The sequence below is a fragment of the Pseudogymnoascus destructans genome (genome assembly GCF_001641265.1).
Source record: "Pseudogymnoascus destructans isolate 20631-21 unplaced genomic scaffold scaffold_3, whole genome shotgun sequence".
In the NCBI taxonomy this organism is placed as follows: Eukaryota; Fungi; Ascomycota; class Leotiomycetes; order Thelebolales; family Thelebolaceae; genus Pseudogymnoascus; species Pseudogymnoascus destructans.
Genome location: NW_020167522.1, coordinates 120,530 through 143,391, shown reverse-complemented (window position 1 = coordinate 143,391; position 22,862 = coordinate 120,530). Strand labels below are relative to the sequence as shown.

At 51.0% G+C, this 22,862-nt stretch overlaps 11 protein-coding genes and 1 non-coding gene across 12 annotated transcripts; 7 read left to right on the top strand and 5 right to left on the bottom strand.

The window, feature by feature from the left end:
• Positions 1-897: 897 nt before the first annotated feature.
• Positions 898-2,387, top strand: VC83_01372 (uncharacterized protein; the record flags this gene model as incomplete). Its single annotated transcript, XM_024465051.1, has 4 exons — positions 898-1,041; positions 1,151-1,445; positions 1,498-1,882; positions 1,981-2,387. 4 exons carry the CDS (start codon positions 898-900, stop codon positions 2,216-2,218), a joined length of 1,062 nt encoding a protein of 353 aa, XP_024327265.1. The 3' UTR covers positions 2,219-2,387.
• A 144-nt stretch (positions 2,388-2,531) lies between these two features.
• On the bottom strand, positions 2,532-4,770 carry VC83_01371 (uncharacterized protein; the record flags this gene model as incomplete). Its single annotated transcript, XM_024465050.1, has 3 exons — positions 2,532-2,784; positions 2,886-3,556; positions 3,670-4,770. 2 exons carry the CDS (start codon positions 4,768-4,770, stop codon positions 2,921-2,923), a joined length of 1,737 nt encoding a protein of 578 aa, XP_024327332.1. The 3' UTR covers positions 2,532-2,784; positions 2,886-2,920.
• Positions 4,771-6,438: 1,668 nt separating this feature from the next.
• VC83_01370 (uncharacterized protein) lies at positions 6,439-6,783 on the bottom strand (the record flags this gene model as incomplete). The annotated part of the gene is made up of 2 exons (XM_024465049.1): positions 6,439-6,555; positions 6,628-6,783. 2 exons carry the CDS (start codon positions 6,781-6,783, stop codon positions 6,439-6,441), a joined length of 273 nt encoding a protein of 90 aa, XP_024327331.1.
• Positions 6,784-7,159: 376 nt separating this feature from the next.
• On the bottom strand, positions 7,160-7,842 carry VC83_01369 (uncharacterized protein; the record flags this gene model as incomplete). The annotated part of the gene is made up of 2 exons (XM_024465048.1): positions 7,160-7,449; positions 7,500-7,842. 2 exons carry the CDS (start codon positions 7,840-7,842, stop codon positions 7,160-7,162), a joined length of 633 nt encoding a protein of 210 aa, XP_024327102.1.
• A 683-nt stretch (positions 7,843-8,525) lies between these two features.
• On the top strand, positions 8,526-9,508 carry GPI12 (N-acetylglucosaminyl-phosphatidylinositol de-N-acetylase; the record flags this gene model as incomplete). The annotated part of the gene is made up of 3 exons (XM_024465047.1): positions 8,526-8,754; positions 8,807-8,909; positions 8,980-9,508. 3 exons carry the CDS (start codon positions 8,526-8,528, stop codon positions 9,506-9,508), a joined length of 861 nt encoding a protein of 286 aa, XP_024327103.1.
• Positions 9,509-9,805: 297 nt separating this feature from the next.
• VC83_01367 lies at positions 9,806-9,899 on the top strand (the record flags this gene model as incomplete). Its single annotated transcript has 1 exon — positions 9,806-9,899. It is a non-coding gene; the product is annotated as a tRNA-Glu (tRNA).
• A 472-nt stretch (positions 9,900-10,371) lies between these two features.
• LSM3 (U4/U6-U5 snRNP complex subunit lsm3) lies at positions 10,372-10,841 on the top strand (the record flags this gene model as incomplete). Its single annotated transcript, XM_024465046.1, has 4 exons — positions 10,372-10,497; positions 10,550-10,642; positions 10,695-10,731; positions 10,801-10,841. 4 exons carry the CDS (start codon positions 10,372-10,374, stop codon positions 10,839-10,841), a joined length of 297 nt encoding a protein of 98 aa, XP_024327312.1.
• Positions 10,842-11,093: 252 nt separating this feature from the next.
• VC83_01365 (uncharacterized protein) lies at positions 11,094-13,412 on the top strand (the record flags this gene model as incomplete). The annotated part of the gene is made up of 3 exons (XM_024465045.1): positions 11,094-11,417; positions 11,466-12,951; positions 13,000-13,412. The coding sequence occupies exons 1-3, from the start codon at positions 11,367-11,369 to the stop codon at positions 13,410-13,412; spliced, it is 1,950 nt and encodes a 649-aa protein (XP_024327313.1). The 5' UTR covers positions 11,094-11,366.
• Positions 13,308-14,965, top strand: VC83_01364 (uncharacterized protein). Its single transcript, XM_024465044.1, has 2 exons — positions 13,308-14,347; positions 14,405-14,965. The coding sequence occupies exons 1-2, from the start codon at positions 14,104-14,106 to the stop codon at positions 14,854-14,856; spliced, it is 696 nt and encodes a 231-aa protein (XP_024327314.1). The 5' UTR covers positions 13,308-14,103; the 3' UTR covers positions 14,857-14,965.
• Positions 14,966-15,066: 101 nt separating this feature from the next.
• Positions 15,067-17,552, bottom strand: VC83_01362 (uncharacterized protein). The gene is made up of 3 exons (XM_024465043.1): positions 16,896-17,552; positions 15,879-16,787; positions 15,067-15,824 (listed from the first exon to the last, which is right to left on the bottom strand). The coding sequence occupies exons 1-3, from the start codon at positions 17,089-17,091 to the stop codon at positions 15,658-15,660; spliced, it is 1,272 nt and encodes a 423-aa protein (XP_024327315.1). The 5' UTR covers positions 17,092-17,552; the 3' UTR covers positions 15,067-15,657.
• On the bottom strand, positions 17,553-19,054 carry VC83_01361 (uncharacterized protein). The gene is made up of 3 exons (XM_024465042.1): positions 18,548-19,054; positions 18,304-18,462; positions 17,553-18,251 (listed from the first exon to the last, which is right to left on the bottom strand). Exons 1-3 carry the CDS (start codon positions 18,804-18,806, stop codon positions 17,710-17,712), a joined length of 960 nt encoding a protein of 319 aa, XP_024327101.1. The 5' UTR covers positions 18,807-19,054; the 3' UTR covers positions 17,553-17,709.
• On the top strand, positions 19,039-22,039 carry VC83_01360 (uncharacterized protein). The gene is made up of 8 exons (XM_024465041.1): positions 19,039-20,100; positions 20,186-20,356; positions 20,410-20,517; positions 20,628-20,744; positions 20,802-20,911; positions 20,964-21,079; positions 21,130-21,164; positions 21,220-22,039. Exons 1-8 carry the CDS (start codon positions 19,994-19,996, stop codon positions 22,013-22,015), a joined length of 1,560 nt encoding a protein of 519 aa, XP_024327316.1. The 5' UTR covers positions 19,039-19,993; the 3' UTR covers positions 22,016-22,039.
• The last annotated feature ends 823 nt before the right edge of the window (positions 22,040-22,862 follow it).

Sequence of the window (22,862 nt, the reverse complement as noted above, 5' to 3'; positions counted from 1 at the left end):
CTGGCCCGAGCTTTCGACCACTATCTGCAGATGCTAGGAACACGCATCCAAAGCGACCATAATTGATTCAAAACAATGGGGCGTCTTGTTTTCCAAGTCATACACAAGCTTCTGCCAATCATGCCGTAAGGGCCACTTTGATTGATGTCTTGGACATTTGTTCCAGCCACCTATCGACGAACGGGAAGTGGGTAAGCGCTATGTGAGAGCCAAGAAAGGGATAGCTTGGCGAATTACCCCCTAAAACGCCCAATGTTACCCCCTAAAACGCCTAATGCTAGGAATCGCTCTCCCACGATAATTGATTTCTGTGGATAAGTGTATTTAGTCAGAGAATAGGCGAATGAGATGGCCATCACGGGTCTTATCAGTGAGTGCCTGGTATGTTTGACTTGGCTATTGACCGACGTCGGGCCAAAGTCTTTTGCGGAAGGCTTATCACGAGGCGCAATACATGATGCTACACCTTGGCATAGCTTCCAGTTTTAAGAGTGTCACAAATTCCTTGGCCTCATTTTTTTTAGATCTGCTGGCGACGATACCGAAAGCCACGCAATAATCTGGTATGACTATGAGATTCCATGAGGTAGACGCAAAGTCGTTCGGCCAGTGCCGCGGCAGCGATGGCACACAAATATGACGGGATGGCCGCCTCAACGAGTATATTTCTTCTTGAGTATATTCCTTCTTGAGTATATTCCTTCTTGAGTATATTTCTTCTTGAGTATATTTCTTCTTGACATTTTTCAATAATTCAGTCTAGACTATATCATCGTTGCCCCTGCTACTTGTTTACTCTTCATTTATATCACGTTTTCAAGCACTTTGATTTTTTTTGGGCATATATTTCCATTCTTTACATATCATCTATAGTTGTCGAAGTAAGCAGATCTTGCAATGTCAATATTTATTGCCCGGATATTGATTGTCGCCGCGTCTGTGACGCATGCATCGGCGTCATGCGCGTACGGAACCCATCTATCCCCCCGCGCGGAGGGAGCCCCTATTGAAGTTAAGACCTTTGGGTATACGGGTGCCATTGTACGATATCCCCGTCCACCACTAGCTTACCTTGCTCGATTATGCTCTACCATTGTTTGGATACATTTCCAGACAAAATACCGTTACTAATCAAACATTCATTAACTAGGGGCCATTAAACTGGGCTGCACTCGATGGAGGCTCCGCGAACGTCTTGTGCGCAACTGGAAAGAACCAATCGCCCATAAACATGGTTGATGGCGTTTTTAAGACGCTTACCGCTGCCGATGTAAAGCTTCAGATCAACGATATGCCAGAGGGGACTGAGTTCGAAAACTTGGGTACAACCGTCGAGGTGGTTAGCAAGGGTGGAACACTTGAAGTTGGTGGGAAGACGTACGACTTCAAGCAGTTTCACTTCCATTTGCCGAGCGAGCATCTGGACAATGGAACTAGCCTTGCCAGTATGACCGCATCCGATGGACTAGTAATGAGAAGAAAGCTGACATGACCTAGTGGAAATGCATATGGTATTCCAGACCCCAGAAAAGGATATCGCTGTCATCGGTGTCTTTGTGGACCTCGACAACGGCGTCGTCGCCGCCGCTGCCGATGCTGCTACCGCTCAAGTAATAACGCCGGCGGCGAAGCGCGACCTTGGCCGCCATCCACACTCCCGCCGCGGCGAGGCCGCTTCCGCACCGCGGGCGGACAGCCACCTCAGCGCCATTGTTCAGCTTCCTCCATCATCACTTGCTACGGCGGCTGGTACTTCGTCCGCCCTTCTGGAAACCGTCTTTTCCCAGGTGGCTAAGATAGCTAGCCCCGGATCGGTAGTCGAGACTAAGCCGCTCGTCATGTCTGAACTCGTCAATATTCTTCTCGCCGGATCATTCCAGAGGTAAGCAAATGATTGAGCTTGATGTCTATGTGGCAAGATCCCTGAGATAACAAAGCATCCCCTGCCGTCCGAGGTTATGCTGACCAGTGGTGATGTAGCTACTCTGGGTCCTTGACTACCCCGCCCTGCAGCGAAGGCGTAATGTGGCTTGTCTCGACACAAAAGTTGAAAATACAGACTGCGACTTTCAAAAAGGTGCGATCTGTTATTGGATTCAACGCCCGGTATCTACAGAATACCCCTGGTTTCAACAACTTGCTAGCTGTCGGTGCTCAATCTGCTGTCGCCGCAAAGGCGGCCGCAGCAGTTCCCGCAGCCCCAGCCGTGAAAATATAAATTAGATGGTTGCGTAAGTGGGATAGATAAATGGCAAGTCTTTATGGGTGAATCGATAGCTCAGTGCGTGCCACTAGGTCGTTGCAAAGGTTGCGCTTAGCGGGGATTGTAGATATCTTTGTGTGTTCATACATCGCCAACATCTTTGCGTAGTCATAGTCCCGTCCTGTGTCCAAAGTCTCATCGATTTATTCAAAGCCAGCTCTAATTGCCAGTGCATATATTGCTATTTCTTATGGTTTTCAGTGCAAGGAGGTTGTTTTGTGTTCATTCATGTTCTTGCTGGTTTATTATACTACACTACAATATAAGGCTCCTACATACAACCATAGACTCAAAAGATAAACAAAAACCGCCATGCTTAACCATACACACTAGCAACTAAAATTTGTGTCGTATAACTATAATTAAAACAAAATACTATAGCTCAACAGACGTACAGTGCGGCCGTTGCTGAAAATCGTCCACTTATAACTTTTCCACTGCCCATTTAGTCCATGGCTGCTCAGAGTCCGCGGCCCCATATTTTGGATTTGGCTGATGAGCCAGAAGAAAGGTTTAAGGTTCTACTGTGCGGTCAGTTCAAGGCTCTCTTAATCCACTTAGCTTCTGGAGCAAAGCTAGAGATATTCGGAAAGGAGTAGAATACTAATTGAGGGGTACTGACTATCATGAAAATAAAATCAAAATCCCCACAAAAAATTAAACCTCGGCACTCGAAGGTGCAACTCGAACTGGAGATGGGAGGTGTGGCGCCGAATCCACGCTGTCTGCATCTTGGGACTGTTGGACAATCCCAGCTTCGCCAATTTCGAATAGTGGCACAGTCGTCTTAGCAAAGTTTCTCGCGCTAATGCCGTTGGCGAACAGCCAGTCTATCTCTCCAAATGTGCGGCCCTTCAGCTCTGGAACTCGGAAGTAAACATATATGTAGCAAAGGAAGCACGATCCCCCCCAAAACCAAGCTGTCTTAGCTCCCCAGTTCCAGGCAGTGGCGTTAAGCTGGAAGGGAGTAATGATGCTGTTAAAGACACCAAAGGATAAGTATCCAATGCATCCAATGTTCATCGTTTTGGATCTTAAACGCGTTGAAGAGATCTCAGAGACAGCCGTGTAAGTTATAGGTCCGACGCTGGATCCGTATACAAAGGTGAAGGCGAGGAGCAGGCCGCTCTTAACCCAGCCCGACGTCTCTATAGAGATTTGGACAGAGGCTACCGTGCCCACACTGCAAAGAACCAAGCAGAGCAAGGCAAGGCCTGTAAGCTCAATGGTTCGACGGCCGTAGAGCCCAATAAAGGCCCAGCTTCCGCAGAAACCAACAAAACCAACGACGTACTAAAATGACAATTAGTTCTTATTCGTAAATAAGTAAGGGTAAGTAGAAGAAAGAACTAGGTACTATCAAAAGGCAGGAGGGTGTTAGATGCGATTGATAAAAAATTACTTGCCTGCATAATTTGCATCATGAAAGCCTTTTCCTGGGTAAGGCCCGCTTCGACAAAGAAGTAGGCAGACCATTGCATGAGGGCAGTGCCACATGCGTTTTGAATCGTCCAGAAAACAAAAGTAATCTCGGTGCGCCGAAGATTCCCACGCCGGAAACAATCAATATATCCTACACCATTATCCGAGCTGTTGATGTTGTTCTGGTTTGTCTCTATTATTAAATCGAGGTGGTCGTCAACTGAGTATCCCGCGGGGATATATTTCTTGCTAACAAGTTTGCTCAGAGCTAGTCTTGCCTCTTCCATCTTATTGTGGCGTACAAGCCACCATGGTGACTCTTGTGCGATGATAGCAAGGACGAAAAGCGGGAGTGGGAATGCCCATTGCAGACCAAGTGGAAGCTTATACGATAGCTCCGTCGAATTTTTCACTAGAACCTGTAAGACAATGGATGCACCCAATTGTCCAATAATCCAGCAAACGTTGGTCCAAGCAGTAACATATCCTCGGATCGCAGTTGGACAAATATCGGAAGCATAGTTTGTCGTAATGGTTTGAAAAATACCCCAGGGGATACCACAAAGCAACGAGCCGACTAGAAATATAGGCAGCGACTTCGCAAAGAATGTAACGAAGGTGAACCCTGACAGCAAGGACAGAGCTGCTAATATCGTCTTTTTGTAGCCAAACTTCTCCACAACCCAGCCGGATAAGAATAAACCCATGATTTGTCCAGCCATAGGGCCAAAGATTACGGCGGATTGCCACGATGCTGGAATCTGGCATACCTCGGTGAGGGAAGCTCCAGGGCAGGCGAAGTCGCGTCGAAAGACTGGCAAAGTGACGAAGCTCGCAAGCAGAACGAGGCCGTAGCCTACTATGGCGCAGGCAAGAGAGAGAGTTAGAGACATGGCGACAGCTTTGCGGAACCCCAAAATGCATTCTCTCAGGGTCATGGATTTCTCAACAGTTGCCGCCCTTTTTGCACCATTTTGTCGATTAAGAATAGTTGTATGTTTTTCATTGTTGGATTCGCTGCTAGCCTTGTTTCTCTTGAACATGCTAACAGTATCGCTCGACGCCTTGCTATCCGCGGTGGGCATTATGAATACACCCTATAAAATAGGGGAGCTTCAATGGCTGATAATTGTTCTAGAATTTGAGCGAAGGCAGAGACAGTATTTTACCAAAAAGGGCAAACTTTACGACAGGCATCTCATATATACGATTTTGATGGGAATCCACTTTGCAACTAGGCAGAGCTAATAGGAATTCCTTCCATCTATCCCAAGGAATTTTGCGTTAAAGTCAACGAGCGGGCGGCAGCAGTCCAATAGGAGTTTCTACATTTAGTCAGAGACTCTTTACATACACGGGACCTCTCTAGCCTCATCAGCAGCGCTTGAAGTCGGCGGCTGACATCTATAGTAGATTTCATGAAGGCGGTCTAGGTTAACTGCTTCGTAATAAGTATAAATATCCAAGACATATTTTCTGCGCTCTGACGTAAAGTCAAGTATATCAGCTCATTATAGCGTCTTTAGACTGAAAAATAAAAGGACCTCTACAATTACTGTCCTAACAGTTCTAGAGATGGGGCGATACATATTCATATTTAGCCCCTGACACAGCAGGGGGGCATCATTTGTGGGAACCCTTATCTGATCTTTAACCCGGTATTTTGATGTAAGTCCGTTTTATCGTCATTGTCCCTTACAAGAGTCTCTCTCCTGTCTGTGATAATGCATGGGATCGAAGCACAGCCTCCAAAGATCCGCAGCTGATTCTCTCCATTTGGAATAATGCACATAGTACTTATGCTCATGTGCACCACCAGACGGTTTTTATGACGATGGATCGAAATCGAAAAAATTTCCATTGAAAGGGTTATTTGTATAGGAGGCTGGATGACTCCCTATGCATATTTAGTTTGGGGCGAGTATCCACTTCCATGGCGGCGGAGCTGCGGCTGTAGCCAACGGTGACAACCTAGTAGACCAATCGCAGTAAATCATTTCAGGCACTGATAGCTCTAATTTCTAGTGGCTTGCAGGTAAGACATTCGCATAAAACCATTATGTTTACTAGCAGTCGTTATGCGATGAGGCTGTAGCCCCGCTAGCATCATGTGAGACCTGCGCTCTGCGGGCCTCACGCACTTCCATCATTCGGCTTCTAGACCCAGTGACAGACGAGTCTAGACAAGGCGGATCACAATAACTTCATGCGGTACGATCTGGGACCTTTTTTATGTTGTTCACGAGATTAAAATAGAACGGGGGAAGGGTAGCCGGAGCCCTATCGCGGTCCGCGCGGTATGAATCACCATTAAGATCCGCTCGATTGTTGTCGTCACGGACCGAACCGACGAAACAACCGTTACCTCCTATGTTTCACCCAACCCCCGGCATGACTAGAAATAGAATCGAGACCTTCACCACACCAATATAGGTCACCAAAACATACTGATGTTTTGTAGTTAAGTGGTGACCGGCAGCGAACCCCCGCTCTGCAAGTTTGTACCGTACAGGTGGTGCCTGGCAGAAAACCGATTGATCGAGGAGCCGATCTTGCCGTATTAAACCGAATGTTACCAGAAAAGAACCCATGGAAAGCGGTTTGAATGAGTTTTACGATTCATTCAAAGTTCGGAATAGGGACCTTGGGATAAAAAGGGATATTGGTACCCTGCTCAAACTCTAATTGCGAGTGCTTTAATCAATAAGACATTAACAGAAGCTCTTCCTTGTAAAGAAGGGTATCCTTCCCCGTCACTTTGGCAAGTTAACAGTCTCCCCGTTCGGCAATAAGTACTGAGTCGCATATCCCAGAGTAGCCAAGGCCTTCGACGTGTCCACCCAGTGTTCCTCGTCCTTGACCGCCTCCAGCTACCCTGACGGAGTGACGAACTGGACGCCTATATCAGCACTGTAGTACTCTAAGGTAGAGAGAACGCTCACAAGTGTATAGCCAAGGATTCTGTGCTTATTGAAGACGGAAATAGCAAGAGGAAGGTGGCCCTCAACGATCCACTTAATAAATTCTTCATGTGTATGTTGAGGCTTGCGATAGTGGGTGATGGTGAATTTCAGAGGCTGACCTTGCCCTTCCGTCATCTTGATAGTTTGTTATAAATCCACAACATTATGCCAACTGATCAAATCCTCAGATGAGCAGGGTTGTGTTGCGGCTGGCGTGGATTATGAGATCGTACTCTATGAAAGTCTTCAAGCCAAGAATCATAGCTTCGACTATAGTGTATATATACGTGTCTCATATCTCGTATCACTGTGAGCATTAACCTTCTTACCCTGATTGGCCCCGACTGCCGACCGGAGCCGGTGACCTGATCTGGTGCCGCCTCGCCGCCCCAGCCCGGCGGACCTACCCGTGATACTCAGGTGATCGCACGGACAACTATTGCCCCGGCATTTCCTTTTTGCAAGAAGTACTGAACAGAGATTCTCTCTATGTTCGTGGCTCTATATAATATTACATGAAAGAGTATCCCCCCAGCCACAAGTAGGCTAGACAACTCAGTAGACTTCCCAATGCCCATAACAGATCAAGCTCGATGACTGACCAAATCCATATCACGCCTAACGGCGGAGCTTGCTTTAGCACAGCGTAGTAGCTGTATTCGTTGGTGATGTAGATCAGATAGCAGCCACCCCCAACACTGCTTGCGAAGAAGAGAATTTGGTGAAGGAGTGACGGGATGCGGGGAAAGTAGGCCGCCGGAACCGAGTGCGGGTGTAATGCGTAAAAGAATACAAGTATGACTGTTGTATATTAGTACCATCAACAATTTAGACACGATGATAAAACGTACCGCCAAAGGCCTGCAGCGATTGCGTGATGACACTCGGCCAGGACAGCACTTCGGCGTATTGATGTTGGGTGAGCACGTCAAGGGTAAAATGGAGCATGGCGAGACTTGAGCTCCATAATACAGCCTCCCCAAATCGCCCTATTATAGGCTGCTCGTCCCGTAGAGGAACCGACCCAGCTGGGAGCTTTCCGGTCTTCCGATTCTCAGTCTCAATGTCGAGCAGTCCACGCTGAGCGGCGAGATCCAGGAGTGTCTGCCTGCTGGGGTCAGGGCCGCATTTGTCCGGATGAGCGAGTGGGATGTCTGACGACGATACGTCCTTTTGACGGCGTTGGCGCGCCATAGTTCTATGTGCAGCTAAAGCCGATATCTTCTAGGGTTGGGTTTTCGGGGGTAGCCTGGCATTGTGTTAGTAGTGGATCGTTCCTGCCACCGAAAGAAGCCTACTACTTGCGTGCTTTGTCAGACAGATATAAAAACAGTTGAGCACGTGTTCCGGCGTCTATTCCTCGAGTGACACGCCCCTCAAATACCACAAATGCTAAATTGATAACGCAAGGTAGAGTGCATGTACCTTACATTGACGCGGCAGTCTTTTTAAGGTTTTGTGGGCAGGGTTGTTCTTCTGGTCTGGACGTGGACTGGCACGTCCCAAGCGACATGGCTACTGGCAACCTGGCGAGAATATAACTGGACCCCTATTTCATGTTGATACCCTGCAAACGCCACGCCTGCAAACGCCACGCCTGCAAACGCCACGCCTGCACCCTTTCCATTCCCGTCTGCCCCGTCGTCCACTATCCCCCACTAACGTAACACTATAGCAACACTACGGCGGCACTCCACCTACGACCGTTACCCCGGATCTCCAAATGAGGGACTAATCTAATCGCTATCGAAGTCGCAACCGTGGCCTTTCGTCCCCTCCATCCTCTCCTCTCCTCGCATACGCGTTCGCGTTCGCGTTCACAGCCTCGTGCTGAACTCCACTACTGCAGCGGAACCGATCTGTGTAATCGTCGCACCATGATGCTCTGGGTTACACTTTCCACTCTCCCTATCCTCGTCGTCGTCGTCGTCGTGTGGCTGTATACCGTGGCGACGGTCAAGGGGCGCTTCCCGACTTTGAAGAACAGGCGGATCTGTTTACTTATCGCCCACCCTGACGATGAGGCCATGTTCTTCGCGCCAGCGCTGCTGGCCTTGACAGACCCGGCGTTGGGGAACCACCTCAAGATCTTGTGTTTAAGCAGTGGTAAGTATCTCCAATGCCGCGATTGGGACAAGGTTACTGACCGGGTTCGCAGGCGATGGCGATGGGCTGGGCGAAACACGAAAGAAGGAGCTGGTCAAGAGCGGCATGCTGCTCGGCCTACGAAATGAAGACGACGTGTTCGTTGTCGAGAATCCGTAAGTCAACCCCCGCCTTCCTTCCCCCGCACCGCGATAACGCACAGTTCGCTGACCCCTTGCCCCGCAGCGACTTCCAGGATAGCATGACGGCGACCTGGTCGAAAGAGAAGATCGCCTCGCTCCTCTCCTCCGCATTCGCACCCCACCTCGCCAATACCCTCACCTCCAAGTCCGCCGACGCGCCGACCGCCACAATCGACGTGCTCATCACTTTCGACCGCTCGGGCGTCTCCGCGCACCCAAACCACATCTCCCTCTACCACGGCGCGCGACACTTCATCGCGTCCCTCATTAAGAACCGCCCGGGGTGGGACAGCCCCGTCGACTTATACACGCTGTCGACCGTCAATGTGGTGCGCAAATACGCCAGCATCCTCGACACCATCACCAGCATGATGATTGCCGCATTCACGAAGCGCAGCCCGGGCGCGCACCCGTCACCGCTGTTATTCATGAGCGGCATGGGCGAGATCCGGACAGCGCAGCGCGCGATGACGGACGCACATATAAGCCAGATGAAGTGGTTTCGGTGGGGTTGGATCGGGTTGAGCAGGTACATGGCCGTGAACGACTTGCACCTGGAGAAGATATCGTGACGGAGAATGGGGGAAGCGGTGTATCATAGGCTCAAGGGTGTTAATAATGCTGTACAGGTGGGATGTACAGGGGGGGTTACGCGACTGTGGAAGACACATAGCAAATTTGGGACATTTTTATTGCCGCTGGGCAGATGTGATGACTTCAATTTCAAAGAGCTCAGTAGTCTGGGTGAAAGATGGTCTATGGCCTCGCCATTGAATATTTATACAACGAGAAGCTCCGGTCAGGGATGCGACGGGATCCTTTTGCCGCCCTACTTGTACCCTAATAGTGATTCCGATCTTCAACCCCACTCCGAACTGGTGTATCGGTAACATATCCGCCTCTCACCATTCGAAAGAATTATGAATCCGCGGTTGCGCGGGGTTCGACTCCCCGGTTCGGAATTTTCAGAACCATCTACTCCCAAGTAGACCAGTCAATTTTTTTTTGTTTTCATATTGAATATATTTTTGCCAATCATGTTGCTATTACCTTAGCAGATAGATTTTATATGCAGTCTGACTGGGGTATGTCTTCTCCGTCATGTAATTTTTTGAGTAGAATATCTCCGTTTTACTATTTGAGGAGATGGACAGAAGCTTAAAAACGGCACTTGTGGCGGACACAGTGAGGCCAGCTAGGAGGGAGCACCATGCGAATGGGGATTCAAGAGAATTGTAGCTTTCTATTGCCTCCCTCTGCAAGAAGAAGCTGCTCATAAAACCTGTGTTGATGCCCGTAAAGCCATGAAGCGTCCATAAACATTTATTCAAGGCTGGCTCCCAACGGCGGCAACTTCCGCCCTAGTCAAATCGCGATCTTTGATAACCCGCACCACGCCAGCAAGCTTACAGCGTCAACGATCGACACATTCATAATGGCTGATGTTGATGAAGGTCGCGGGGCTCCTATTGATGAGCCCCTTGATCTTGTACGCCTGTCCCTGGACGAGATCGTCTTTGTCAAGCTGAGGGGTGACCGCGAACTGAAGGGCCGTCTTCACGTACATATGTCCAACGAAGCACGTCTGCGCCCAATACTGACTTGTCGCACAGGCCTACGATAGCCATTGCAACCTGGTGCTTGGGGATGTAGTAGAGACAGTCTACGTGGTGGATGAGGATGATGAAGATGGAGAGACTCTGAAGGTATTATTGGCAAGCTTCTTGCACTGGCTGGCAGACATTAACATTACAACAGACTATCCACAAGAAGTCGGAGATGCTTTTCGTACGAGGTAGGATCTTCTATAATTTGAGCTACCACTCATGAATCTCATGGACGCAAATACTGACCCGCAATGTAGGAGACAGCGTTGTGCTCATATCACCACAAGCTTCGTCATGACCAACCACGACATTGACCCCGACTGATATCCACGGAGAACAACATATCTCGAAATACCTGGAATAGAAGGGGATACACGCGTCTGATAGGAAATGGAGACTTGTAAGCCGTTGTTGGAGGACCGGGTGGGCGCAAGGCGTCAAGCCGCGCAGCCACAAACCAACCAACAGAGCAATAAAATGCTCAATGAATGACCTTTCCAGTCATAGCCATACATAATCAAAGCAACTTCAGCTCCAAGCCTCGTTACTATGTACTCTGTAGTTGAGGACCGTGTTGGCCGTGTGCGTCACCGCCAGCTTCCTGGTCTCTGACCCATAAGGCGTTCTCCCTATAGACCCAGCTCGGAAGGCACCTATGACATAGACACCAGCCCACGCCAGCAATTCCCCAAACCCTCATATACCTAACGGCCACATACTATCCAAATGATTATTCGAATACACGGCGGCCTTCTAACTAAAGTACAAACCCTACGGCGGGTCGCGACATAGGACTCCGTCCGCGAACCAAATCACACCAGACATGACCAGCAAAGGGAAACAGCTCCCCCATGAGCGGCGGAAAGGCGAATCAGTATGTAAAACTATACAATAGGATATGCGATCTAGCTAACCCACGCAGGCCCTCAGCGAATTCGCGGAGTACGTCGAGAAACAGCAAGCGACGCGGTACCCGGCGGGTAGCTCCGCCACCGACGACCACGATGAGCTCGACATCCTGAACTCTCTCGACCTCGCCGACTCAGCGCCGCAGGTCCGACTGCGTGAGTTGCTGCTAGGCGATGCAGATGATGCGATCCCGCGGCTTGGAGAGGTACTGCGCGCACGCATCCTCGAGGGCCACGGCGAAACGGTCTTCGATATCGGCTTCGAGAACAGTGGGGAGTGTATGAACCTTACAAAAGAGGAGTGGGAGGGTGCACTCGCACGGCTGCGTGAGGCAGCCTCGAATGAACGTGCAGAGTGCCAGGTCCTGCTTACAAAGAACGTCGGGGGGGAGGCTGAGGCGGAGACGGCTGATGACAAGGAGAAGGAGTCCAGTGGGAAGGTCTCAGTGAGGCAAAACCCGTCGACGGCGGAGGATGTGATTGAGACACGGATAGCCGTCGTGGGGAATGTCGATGCGGGGAAGAGTACCATGCTCGGAGTGCTGGTGAAGGGAGGGCTAGATGATGGGAGGGGGAAGGCGCGTGTTAATCTGTTCCGGCATAAGCATGAGATTGAGAGTGGGCGGACTAGCTCTGTCGGCATGGAGATTATGGGGTTCAGTGCGACAGGGAAGATCATCGTATCAGATGTCCCCGGCCGCAGCTTGTCGTGGGAGGAGATCGGGAAGCGCTCGGCCAAGGTGATATCCTTCACTGATCTGGCTGGACACGAGCGGTATCTGCGCACAACGGTGTTCGGGATGCTCTCGTCAAGCCCGAACTACTGCCTCCTGATGGTCGCCGCGAACAATGGGCTCATCGGTATGAGCAAAGAGCATCTCGGTATCGCGCTCGCGCTCAACGTCCCCGTGATGGTCGTCATCACCAAGATCGACATCTGCCCACCACATATCCTCGAGCAGACCATCACGCAGATAACGCGGATCCTCAAATCTCCCGGCGCGCGCAAGATCCCCATCTTCATCTCCGACCGCGAGAGCTGCATCAACACAGCCACGCAGTTCGTCTCGCAGCGCATTTGCCCCATCTTCCAGGTCTCGAATGTCACAGGGAAGAACCTCGACCTGGTCCGCACGTTCCTCAACATTCTGCCTCACCATGGACATTATGATGCCACGGCGCCGTTTGAGTTCCACATCAACGATACCTTCTCTGTCCCATTCGTCGGGACTGTCGTGTCGGGCGTCGTTAAGAGCGGCGTCGTGCACGCTGGTGACCACGTCCTCGTCGGCCCCGACTCGCTGGGCCACTTCACGCAGACGACGATCCGCTCGATTGAGCGGAAGCGAATCCCAGTACCAGCCACATCGGCGGGGCAGTCGGCGTCGTTTGCGCTGAAGAGGGTGAGGCGGCGGGATGTGCGGAAGGGAATGGTGGTGCTTGCGAAGCCAGAGGATGCGGCTGATGCGCCGCGCGTGTTCCGCGAGTTTGTCGCGGAGGGTACGTTTTTCCCCCGTTGCTCCATTTTTCGTAGACTAACTCTCGCAGTCCTCATTCTCTCCCACGCCACGACTATCAAGCCCAAGTACCAGGCCATGCTTCACGTCGGGCCTGTCTCTCAGACTTGCACCATCATCGCTATTGACCGAGCGCATATCCGCACTGGAGATCGCGCGATGGTGGCGTTCCGGTTCGTGCAGAGGCCAGAGTATCTGGTTCCCGGCGATAGGTTGCTGTTCAGAGAGGGCAGGACGAAGGGACTGGGTATTGTTAAGAGCGTGGGGTATGATCCGTTAAAGCCTTTGGGTGGGGGCGGTGAGGGCCTTGGGGAGGAGGAGAAAGGTAAGGAGAAGGAGGAGAAAGGTAAGGAGAAGGAGGAGGCTGGCGATGGCGGTGGGGAGGGAGCGAAGGAGAGTTCTGCTACTGCCGGCGCTGCTGCCGCTGCGGTAAAGGGAGAGTAATGCACCGCTGGATGGGCAAGGAGGAAGTATATCATGAAGTAAACCGTCTATACCCATCGTACAAACGGGAGAGAGCGTCTCATCGGCATCGTTGGTTTGCATTTCACATCACTGGGCGGATGTTTTTGGCGTTATTTGTTATTTGTTTTTTTCTTTCTTTGCCTCTTTCTAATCAGCTCGCCATAGGAGATACTATGGATAAGTCGGCTCAGGCCCGATTTGAAAATTGTGGGATGTATCATTTTCAGTACTGTTTATTGATGTAAGTTGTTATAAGTTGTTACAAGTCACTTTATCCCCGGCATTGAGAGACCGGCCTTGAATAGTAAGAGAACAATTTTCGTGGTATTGCTCTTCAGATGATAGCATCGGTGTACAGCTATGAAGCATGTTGGGGTCTCAACTTGATATTTTATCTGTTGGGTATGAAGGCGTCAATCAACCGCTTTTAGAGATATATTGATCTACATATACATTGGGATTTAAAAAGTTGGTGAATGCAAGATAGATGCTTTAGTGAGCGTTCCAGATTTGTGGGTTGCTCCTTCCGTTTTTTTTACAGGCGTCTCTACTCAGGTAAATTGACCCTGAACTCTTTGATGCTGTACTTCTGCTCAACTTCATATTCCCCGGTCCGCCTACAAGTACTGCCCGTGAAGTCTACCTTTGAGACTTTAAATACGACCTCGAAATGGAGAACAACAGTGGCGAGCAATATTTCTTTGGCAATCAAGGGGAAATGGCCATCTTTCAAGGCGAGATGTATGGCAACCCCGAAATGGAGAACAACAGCGGCGAGCAAGATCTCATTGTCAATCAAGGGGAAGTGGCCGCCCCCCAAGGCGAAACGTATGGGCCTGGTTTCGCTCATGGAGATAATGCCCAACCCGGTGAAAATGACCAAGCCCCTATTGAAACAGGCAGCGGCAGCATCGGTAATTAATACTGGTTCCCACAGCTACAGGCATTATAGCTAATAGAGGCTTCATCAGGAATTCATGGCCCAATCCCAGCAACGACATTCAGGTCAAGAAAGCGTCTCACGGTTGCTTTCGGGTTCTCTGACGGCGAAGCCTTGGACATCTGGATGAAGAGTGAAGCGTTTTGGCCATACTACTCTGGCCTGGAAGAGAACCTCGACATAATTGGCGGCGATGGTAGCGTATTCCCCAAGATAACGCCACGATTCGTCACGGTCATAGTGGCCATAGCCATGGAGGAGGAGCAGGGAGCCAGGAGATACTCTCAGTTTCATGATATTGGAAAGTTCATCCCCCTCGACTTGTACGCCGTATTCCTTTTTCATGCCGTGGAACACAACTTGTTTACTCCGACAGGAGCTTTCTTTGGGAAGAATATGACGCTCGAGGACATGCAGGTCCGGACGTGGCAAGCGATGCTACGGGCAAGGCGTGATAATTACGATCTTAGACGTCGCGCATAACAGTTCACTGCGAGGCGAGCAGCAGTATAGTGACGGAGGCGGCAGAATCGAAGGAGAGTTGACGAGCACGGGTCATGCGGTGATAAGGGGCTACGACGATGGAAAGAGGAAAAGCCGTTGTATAAAGTTTGTGTGAATTACAGTTGCTGCAATCACTGTTGCCGTCAATTGTTGCAATCACTAAGTTAGTGCCATCCACAGTCCCTTGGACTTTTAGGGGGCACAAGTACCCCTCCCAACCCCGTGCAGAATAACTGCCCATCCCCTGTTCAGCTCCCTCTAACCCCCACGCACAGTCCTCCTGCTCTCTCCGTCATATGTCAACGCCAATAGATCAGGGCTAGTAAAGACAAAAAAAAAAAAAAAAAGGCATTCATTAGACAGAAAATAGCACAAAAAATGGCAAAAAATTGAATTGTCCTCAGTGAGGTTCGAACTCACGACCTTTGGATGGCAATCACATGACTGTTTGACAGTTACGTCATACAAGAAGTATGAGACCAACGCTCTAACCAACTGAGCCATGAAGACATTTGTTTAATGTACATCGATGACTTATCGACCTTGATGTAAGCAAACACCCGTATAACCTATTTAACCACATTTCGGAATACGGGTTGTGGGATTGATGAAATGGACGAAGGGTCGTGGGTTGTTGTTGGGATTTGAAATTTCTGAGGGTTTGAGGTGGATGGATCATTCAATAGGAACTAGCTTATACAAAGTCCAAAACATAATCCAACGACGAGCTTGCGCAGAAAACTCGTCACACACACCTATCCATATTATCGAGCCCTCATGTTACAGCGGACCCTTATGTAGCTTATTCATAAGCTTATCCTTCAGACCTCCCAGCTTCTCGCTCTCCGAAGCATTATTGTACCCATTCGGTGCCTTCGTATCCATCTGCCCCGTCACCTCCTTCTCATCCGCACCCGAGCGCTTGATGCCCTTCTCCGTCAACAGGCCTGTGTGAAACATTAGCCCCTTTCGCAACGAACACAAAAAAGGAGAAAACTCACGATCAGCCTCCCTTCCAGCACCAGGAGCACTGGCGTCAAAATCACCGCCATCAGCTTTCATCCCACTGCTCTTAACCCACTGCTCCCCCGTTCCCTCCCCAGCGCCACTCGTGCGACGCATGCCCTCGCCTCCAGGCTCGCCCGGGAGGTGAGCCGTCAGACTCTGGCGGCGGCCAAGGGGTGCGCCCTCGCCACCTGTTGCAGCACCGGCACTGGCAGCGCTAGTAGGTCTAGCTCCGGCACTGGCAGCGCTAGTAGGTCTAGCTCCAGCACCAACCCCAGTCGGACCAGTCGTAGAAGTCTCGCCAGCATCCTTAACCTTCATCCCCTCAGCATGCGCCCTCGAAGGCGCCACATCCGCTGCATCCGCTGCATCCGCCTTGCCCCCCTCACCCGCAAATCTCGCTTGCTGTCCCTGCTGTCCTCCATCTCTAGCGTCAACCTCCTCCCTCCCCTGCCCCGCACTCCACAGTCCCGTACCTCCCGCAGCAGCGCCAGCACCAGCGTATCCTGCTGCACCGACACTGCTGCCAGGCGTCTCAGCTGCGCCCATAGCGCGCGCGGCGGTCTCGCGGGCAGATGAGTACGAGCCTCCGCCGGCATGGCGGTCAATGTTGGAGGGGATGGGGATCGTGCCTGTGGCTGGGCTGGAGCGGGGGGAGATGTCGGAGGAGCGGCGGAGTTCACCTTCGCCGCTGGTGGACCTGGTGGTGGAAGTGGTGGGCGCATATCCGCCAGCTGTGCCGGTAGTGAATGTGGTTGGGGCGTATCCGCCAGTGCCGCCGGTAGTGAATGTAGTGGGGGCGTATCCGCCTGATGTGCCAGTGGTGGAAGTGTATTCTCTAGCTGTGCCGGTGATGTTGGTGGGCTCGTCCCTTGAAGCGGCGATGCGTTGCTGGGATCTCTCGTCTGTGATTGTTAGTTCCTTCTCTCGTTATCATAACATATCCACTCTGTTCAACCGTTAGCATATATCCCATATATCTCGCACATTTGGAAAGGAGTTAAACGCACCACCTAGGTTACCAGCGTCATATGGCTCTCCTGCTTTCGTATCCCCTGTCCGTCCCGACAGCGGCTCGTGGGTCATCTCTCCCGCGGCATTGGTGCGTGTGGTGGTACCCGTATTACCGTGGGTGGTATGCCCGTGCTCTCCGTGCTCGCCGAAGAGAGCCTCGCTGGCGGCGCTGGCGGCACGCTGGATGGTCTCCATGTTTGCTAATCTTGGTTGGGTTGGTTGAATGCTTCTTGTTGACAATAGTGGTCAAATGGTTTGGTATGCAATCAAATAGTCGGTATGTCCGAAGAAGAGGCTCGAAATCCGGGGAGGGGAGGCGGCATATATCTTGCCCCCCTTGACCTTTGAATTGCTGACGTCGACCATGTATGGGCAATGACGGCTGTCCTGCCATGCTTCAACCCCATCCAGCCAGATTTACCTCCATCTTCCCCCTAACTTATCATTAGTCTGTATCGTCCCTTAACCACAGTACAACAGCCCCGATGAATGGTGGTACTGGGGTACATGACGTCGTCCATGGAGGGGGAATGATGTCATACATCCAACTTCCAGCTTTGTGATGTTTGGGCGCGGGGGAGGTTTGTCCGTACTCCGGATGTCCCAACCTCGGCCAACACACTTATACAACTTGTAAAGTTACTGTTCTCTGCGGGATGAGGTAATATATATATATATATAAAGTAATTGCAAAATGGATGCGCGCAGCTATTAATTCTAGGCTACATTTATCAAATAAAATCGCCTCACGAAATTTTTCGTCGCTCGTGAAACAATGCAATTATAGCACGACATGTGGCCTTCCGCAAAAACCTACGTGCAATGCTCCGTTCCATCATCATGAGTATGGCACTCCTTCCCAGCTCCGCCTCCAGCTGCTGTAGCTACCGGGGCAGCAGCAGTCGGTGACCCAGGAATAACCCTCGTTGGATTAACTGACGTGGCAGCAGCACCGGCAGCCGAGCTAGTCGCGCTCGCGCCGTGATCATGCTCCTCCTCAACTACCTTTCCAGGACATCCCTCGCCCGGAACCGAGATATCATACGCATACGCTTCAAGAGCGAAATACGACAGCGACGCGCTGTTACGTGCAGCGTCAGTGTGGTTTGCGCCAGCCGCCAGTTTGAGAAGCCCAGAGTACCCGTCGGCGTAGTGGCCGATTTCGTCTTCGCCGACAGCCGGGACGTGGTACAGGCGGTGCATGAGATCCGCGGCCCAGTAGTCGTTAGCGCGACCCGTTGCCATGTCAAAGCCCCGAGCGCAGAGGGCTGTTAGGGGACGACGGTTTGTGTATGAAAGGGGGCAGATGACAGTCTCCGCAGTGGCGTTGGAGCCCCTGTAGTGTCCTCCATAGCCTGCACTCTGCGTCAGAAAGTTCCATATTGGAGAGAGAAGATGAAGACTTACGGACTTGGGTTGCGCAGTTCTTATCTGGGTCATCACAGCGGAAAATGATACCAGCGCGGTTCGCGGTGGCGATCTTGTCCAGCCATCCGATGACGGGGCCGGTTGGGCCCTGTCCGAAGTACTTCTGGAAGACCTTGGAGCTGTTGCGGTGGATGAGGACTAAAGAATGGTTAGCATTGATGTGCGAAGGGGTCTAGTCACATTATCACAAAGAATTGATAACGTGACGACGTTGGGGCCGTACTGTGTTCCTTTGCATGCTTCGCTATGGTGACAGCTTGCTCGAGGCCAGATGTGATCTCATGGCGCTCGGTCGAGTTGCAAGACGGGTGAATGACGAATTGAGACACGTAACCTGAGCTCCAGTCATAGGCTAGGGCAGGAGTTGAGGTTGCAAGAGCCGGAGAGGTGGATGTGAAGGGAGACTCGTAGCTGCCAACGGGTAAGGCTGCTGCTTGGAGAGCTTGGAGGGATACCCCGACGAGAACCGAAGAAAGACGCATGATCGAGAGTAGCTGGGAATTGATAGACGGCACTTGTACGAGTTGACAGCTTCAAACGAGATCTGCGAGGGGCAGGAAGAGCTGTTTATATACCCAAAGATCTAAGACTCATCCCATTCCTCCCATTGAGGAAAGATGGCATGTATCAAAAATGAGAAATGTATTGATACCTTGTTGGACAGTGGGTCAATTGTATGACAAGTCTGTGAATCCACACCCGTGCGCGCGTATAGCCATTATTGATTTACTAACACGAACCCCGCCGGAATATATAAATGACCCGCGGATCATGAGGGTCTCTTGATCGCCCACAACACAGAAGGAACAGGATTTCTGGACGCCCACAATCACCCAAATTACCCACAATCACCCACAATAGAACAAAACAGGAAACGGCTCTCTCTAGCCGAACAGTGGGCATAATCATGTCTAAGCGAATGGAAAAACACGCAGTGGCCGGGGTTCCAACTGTGAGTGCTGATGGGACTGAAAATGTGAATCCACGCCCACGTGCGCGTCTAGCCATTGGTTTTACTCCACATCACGTTCTACGTCGTCGCCTGTTGACATATCATATACACCCAGGTTGCGTTGATACGCACGCCAAGGTGATAGTTCCGCTGGTAGTAACGCAACCTCGTGGACGTGCTAACCTCGTGGCAATCTCCTACCTGTTGCCAATCCTCACCATGCACGGCTTCATTAAGAATGCTAAGAAATGCCTATGCTTGGCTGAGCCGACACCTGGTTCCCTTTGCTACATTGATCCAATTAGAGATAATGGCATATTATCGGGTATGATTATACGCACAAACGAGCACTGGAAATCTTATCCATCAAGGTGCCCTACCAAGACCAGCCAAGCGACAGAACTGCCCTTGGCGGGAAGGTGCTGGAGTTGATTAGGGTATAGCTCATAAATATCCCAATGTGAGCGACTCTGTTTGCTAGGTTTACGCCTTGCATGCTCTACACTTACTGGCCAAGGGAGTGGGATGGATGTTGGACCCTTTTTTCCATCAATCCCTCCGAAGTTGACCCTTTTGCCACTCCGTAGACCACTTTATATACCACTTTCTATACCGCTTTCTATAAGATGAAAGCGTGCTCCTCCAACATTCCCCTGTCTACATCCAAATTTGTACCCATCCCTTTCACACCTAGCAAGTCTGCGGTCGTTCGACAAGATGCTTTCAAAACCCTTGACGATCGCTGCGGTGGTCCTCCAATGCTTGGTTCTGCCAGCGATTGCTCAGGTCACTCTGACCGGCTGTCACTTGCACGGTGATGTCGAGTAAGCCTTCCCTCCCCTATCCTTCCGTCAATTCTATTGCCAAGCCTGTCTCTACAAAGCAGCAAGGGCTAACATCAACCGCCAGATATTGTTTTCTCCCTAATGGCGAGGAGACTAAAGTCGGCCGTCCGACGAGCTCTCTAGTTACTGCGTCCCCTACTGCGTCCCCTACTGCACCGAGCTCTGTGGCTGCGGCTACGACAGCTGCCGCGCAAACGACTGCTATCACAGGCTGCCATAGCCATGGGACGATGCGGTGAGTGCCATCTTCTATCCTCTCCGCGAAGGAATAATGCTGACTGTTGACAGATTTTGTATTAAGGGAAATGGAGAAGAAGTACAGGTGATGGCTACCCAGACTGGAGACGCTCCTTTACCTACGGCATACAATGGATGCCATTACCACGGTGTAGAGATGTAAGTTACTCTTGTTAATATTGATTATCTACTCGGGCCTCCTATCCCATCATCGATTGAAGACATACTCCCATCACCACCCTCAACGAACAGAAGCTAATACATCAAAGGTTCTGCATCGCCCCCGACGGAACCGAAGTAGAAGTGGCAGCTGCTGAAGCTGCAGGAGAACATCCGGAAGAATCCGGGGCATCTGGAGAAAACTGCCATTTCCATGCTGGTGTAGAGTAAGTCAAGCTGTGTAAACCATTTTTGGAAGAGCCTTCACTTATCCATAACCACAGACACTGTGTAGGAGGGTCAGGAGTGGCTACCTGTGAAAGGAAGGATAGGGATTACAACATAAATCTTCGCATTGGACTTATCTTCCCGATGTTGTTTGCAAGCGCACTTGGTAAGAATTAAAGCTTGTCGTTGGGTAGGAGAGCAATACTAACAATAAACAGCTGTCTATGCGCCCCTGGTCATGAAGAAGATGCTCAAGCTGAACGTCTCCGGCATCGTCTTCACAATCATCAAACAATTCGGCACCGGCGTCATCATCTCTACCGGCTTCGTTCACGTACATCCTACCCCCTACTTCTAAAACATCCTAAACTAACACTACCCTAGCTCCTAACACACGCCGAACTCATGTTCGGCAACGAGTAAGTCCAACCTCCAAAATAACTCACCAATCACTACATAACTAACCCCCCGCAGGTGCCTAGGCGAACTAAAATATGAAGCCACCACAACCGCAATCGCCATGGCCGGCGCCTTCATAGCCTTCCTAATCGAATATCTCGGCCACCGCCTCGCCAGCTGGCGCCGCCGTACCATCACCTCCCAAGCCCTCGCCTCCTCCACCCACAAAGGAGAAGCCGCCTCTGCACAAGGCGGCGAGGCCGGAAAAAATCACCCTTCACACGGCGACTCCGATTCTCCCGGTCTCGCGGCACTAAGCCACCATCACACCGAGTCCTACTCGTCGGTGAACCCGAATGATACGATGACGGTCCTGGTATTGGAGGCGGGGATTATTTTCCACTCGATCTTGCTGGGTATCACGCTTATCGTCGCGGGGGACTCGGTCTTCGTAACCCTCTACGTCGTCATCATCTTCCACCAAATGTTCGAAGGCCTCGCTCTCGGTGCCCGAATCGCTGCTATCGACGACCACTCCCCCTCAGACGGTGAGAACAGCGTACCAGCCTGGCGCAAGGCGAAGAACTGGGCCATGCCACTCACATTCGCTGTTATCACGCCAATCGGTATGGCGATCGGTATCGGCGTTCTCAATACATTCAATGGGAACAACCCGTCGACGATTATTGCGCTGGGGACGCTGGATGCGCTGTCAGCGGGGGTTTTGATCTGGGTGGGATTGGTGAGCTTGTGGGCGCATGATTGGTTGTTTGGGGACTTGAAGGATGCGCCGCTGGTGAGGACGGTGGTGGCGGGGGTCAGTTTTGTGGGGGGGTCGGTGTTGATGGGGGTGCTTGGGAAATGGGCATAAAGGGTTTGGGAAATGGGAAAGGGGTAAAGATTTGGGAAATAAAGGGGGAAAGGGGCTAAAGCCGCGGGGGTAATTTGGGAGTAAGTTTTAGCAGGGACGGTAATTTCCGATACTCTCCCACGGGGTATTAATTAGTAGGTAGCATTCAAGCTGGATGTAATGGTATTTCTAGATAAACTGGCTGGCAAGAGTAGAGATAATTCCATCAACTCCAAAAGCCTTTTGTGCCATTAGCACCGAACCGCAAAATGCGCCTGCCGAGGCCGATTTAGATATACCGTCATCGCATTTCCTGTCACGTTGAGCTACTCTCACCTCTCTTTTTTTTCTTTTTCGTCACGCACATAGCACAACTTGATTCCTATTTTGTTATCTGACAGCACCACAAGAGACGCAACTATATGCTGCGCCATGAGCGTATTTTTGCCATGAGGGGGTCAGATAATGCCTCGCAGCCAAACTCTCCGCCCTCACCACCCCCCCACCACCAACCCAGCCCCTCACCCCCTTAACCACGGGTGATGAAAGCGACCCCAAAGTTCGTAACGTAATACTATTCGCCGCTTGCCCGAGACTGGTGGCTGTCGCGCGGCTGCGGATGGGTTGGATTTCGCAGGCGAAGAACTTGAATCCTACAGCCCAAGACATACAATACGCCAACACAAAAATATAGATACTGACAATCACCACCCAGCGCCCCGAGCCAGACGTAGCATGCACGGAGTCGCTAGCGTAGAGACTCCCAACCAACGCCATAGCCGCACAAATCACTACCCCCCATATAGCGTCGAACCAGCTCGTCAGCACACCCTTATATCAAGACTACATACCCCCCTCCCTAAAATAC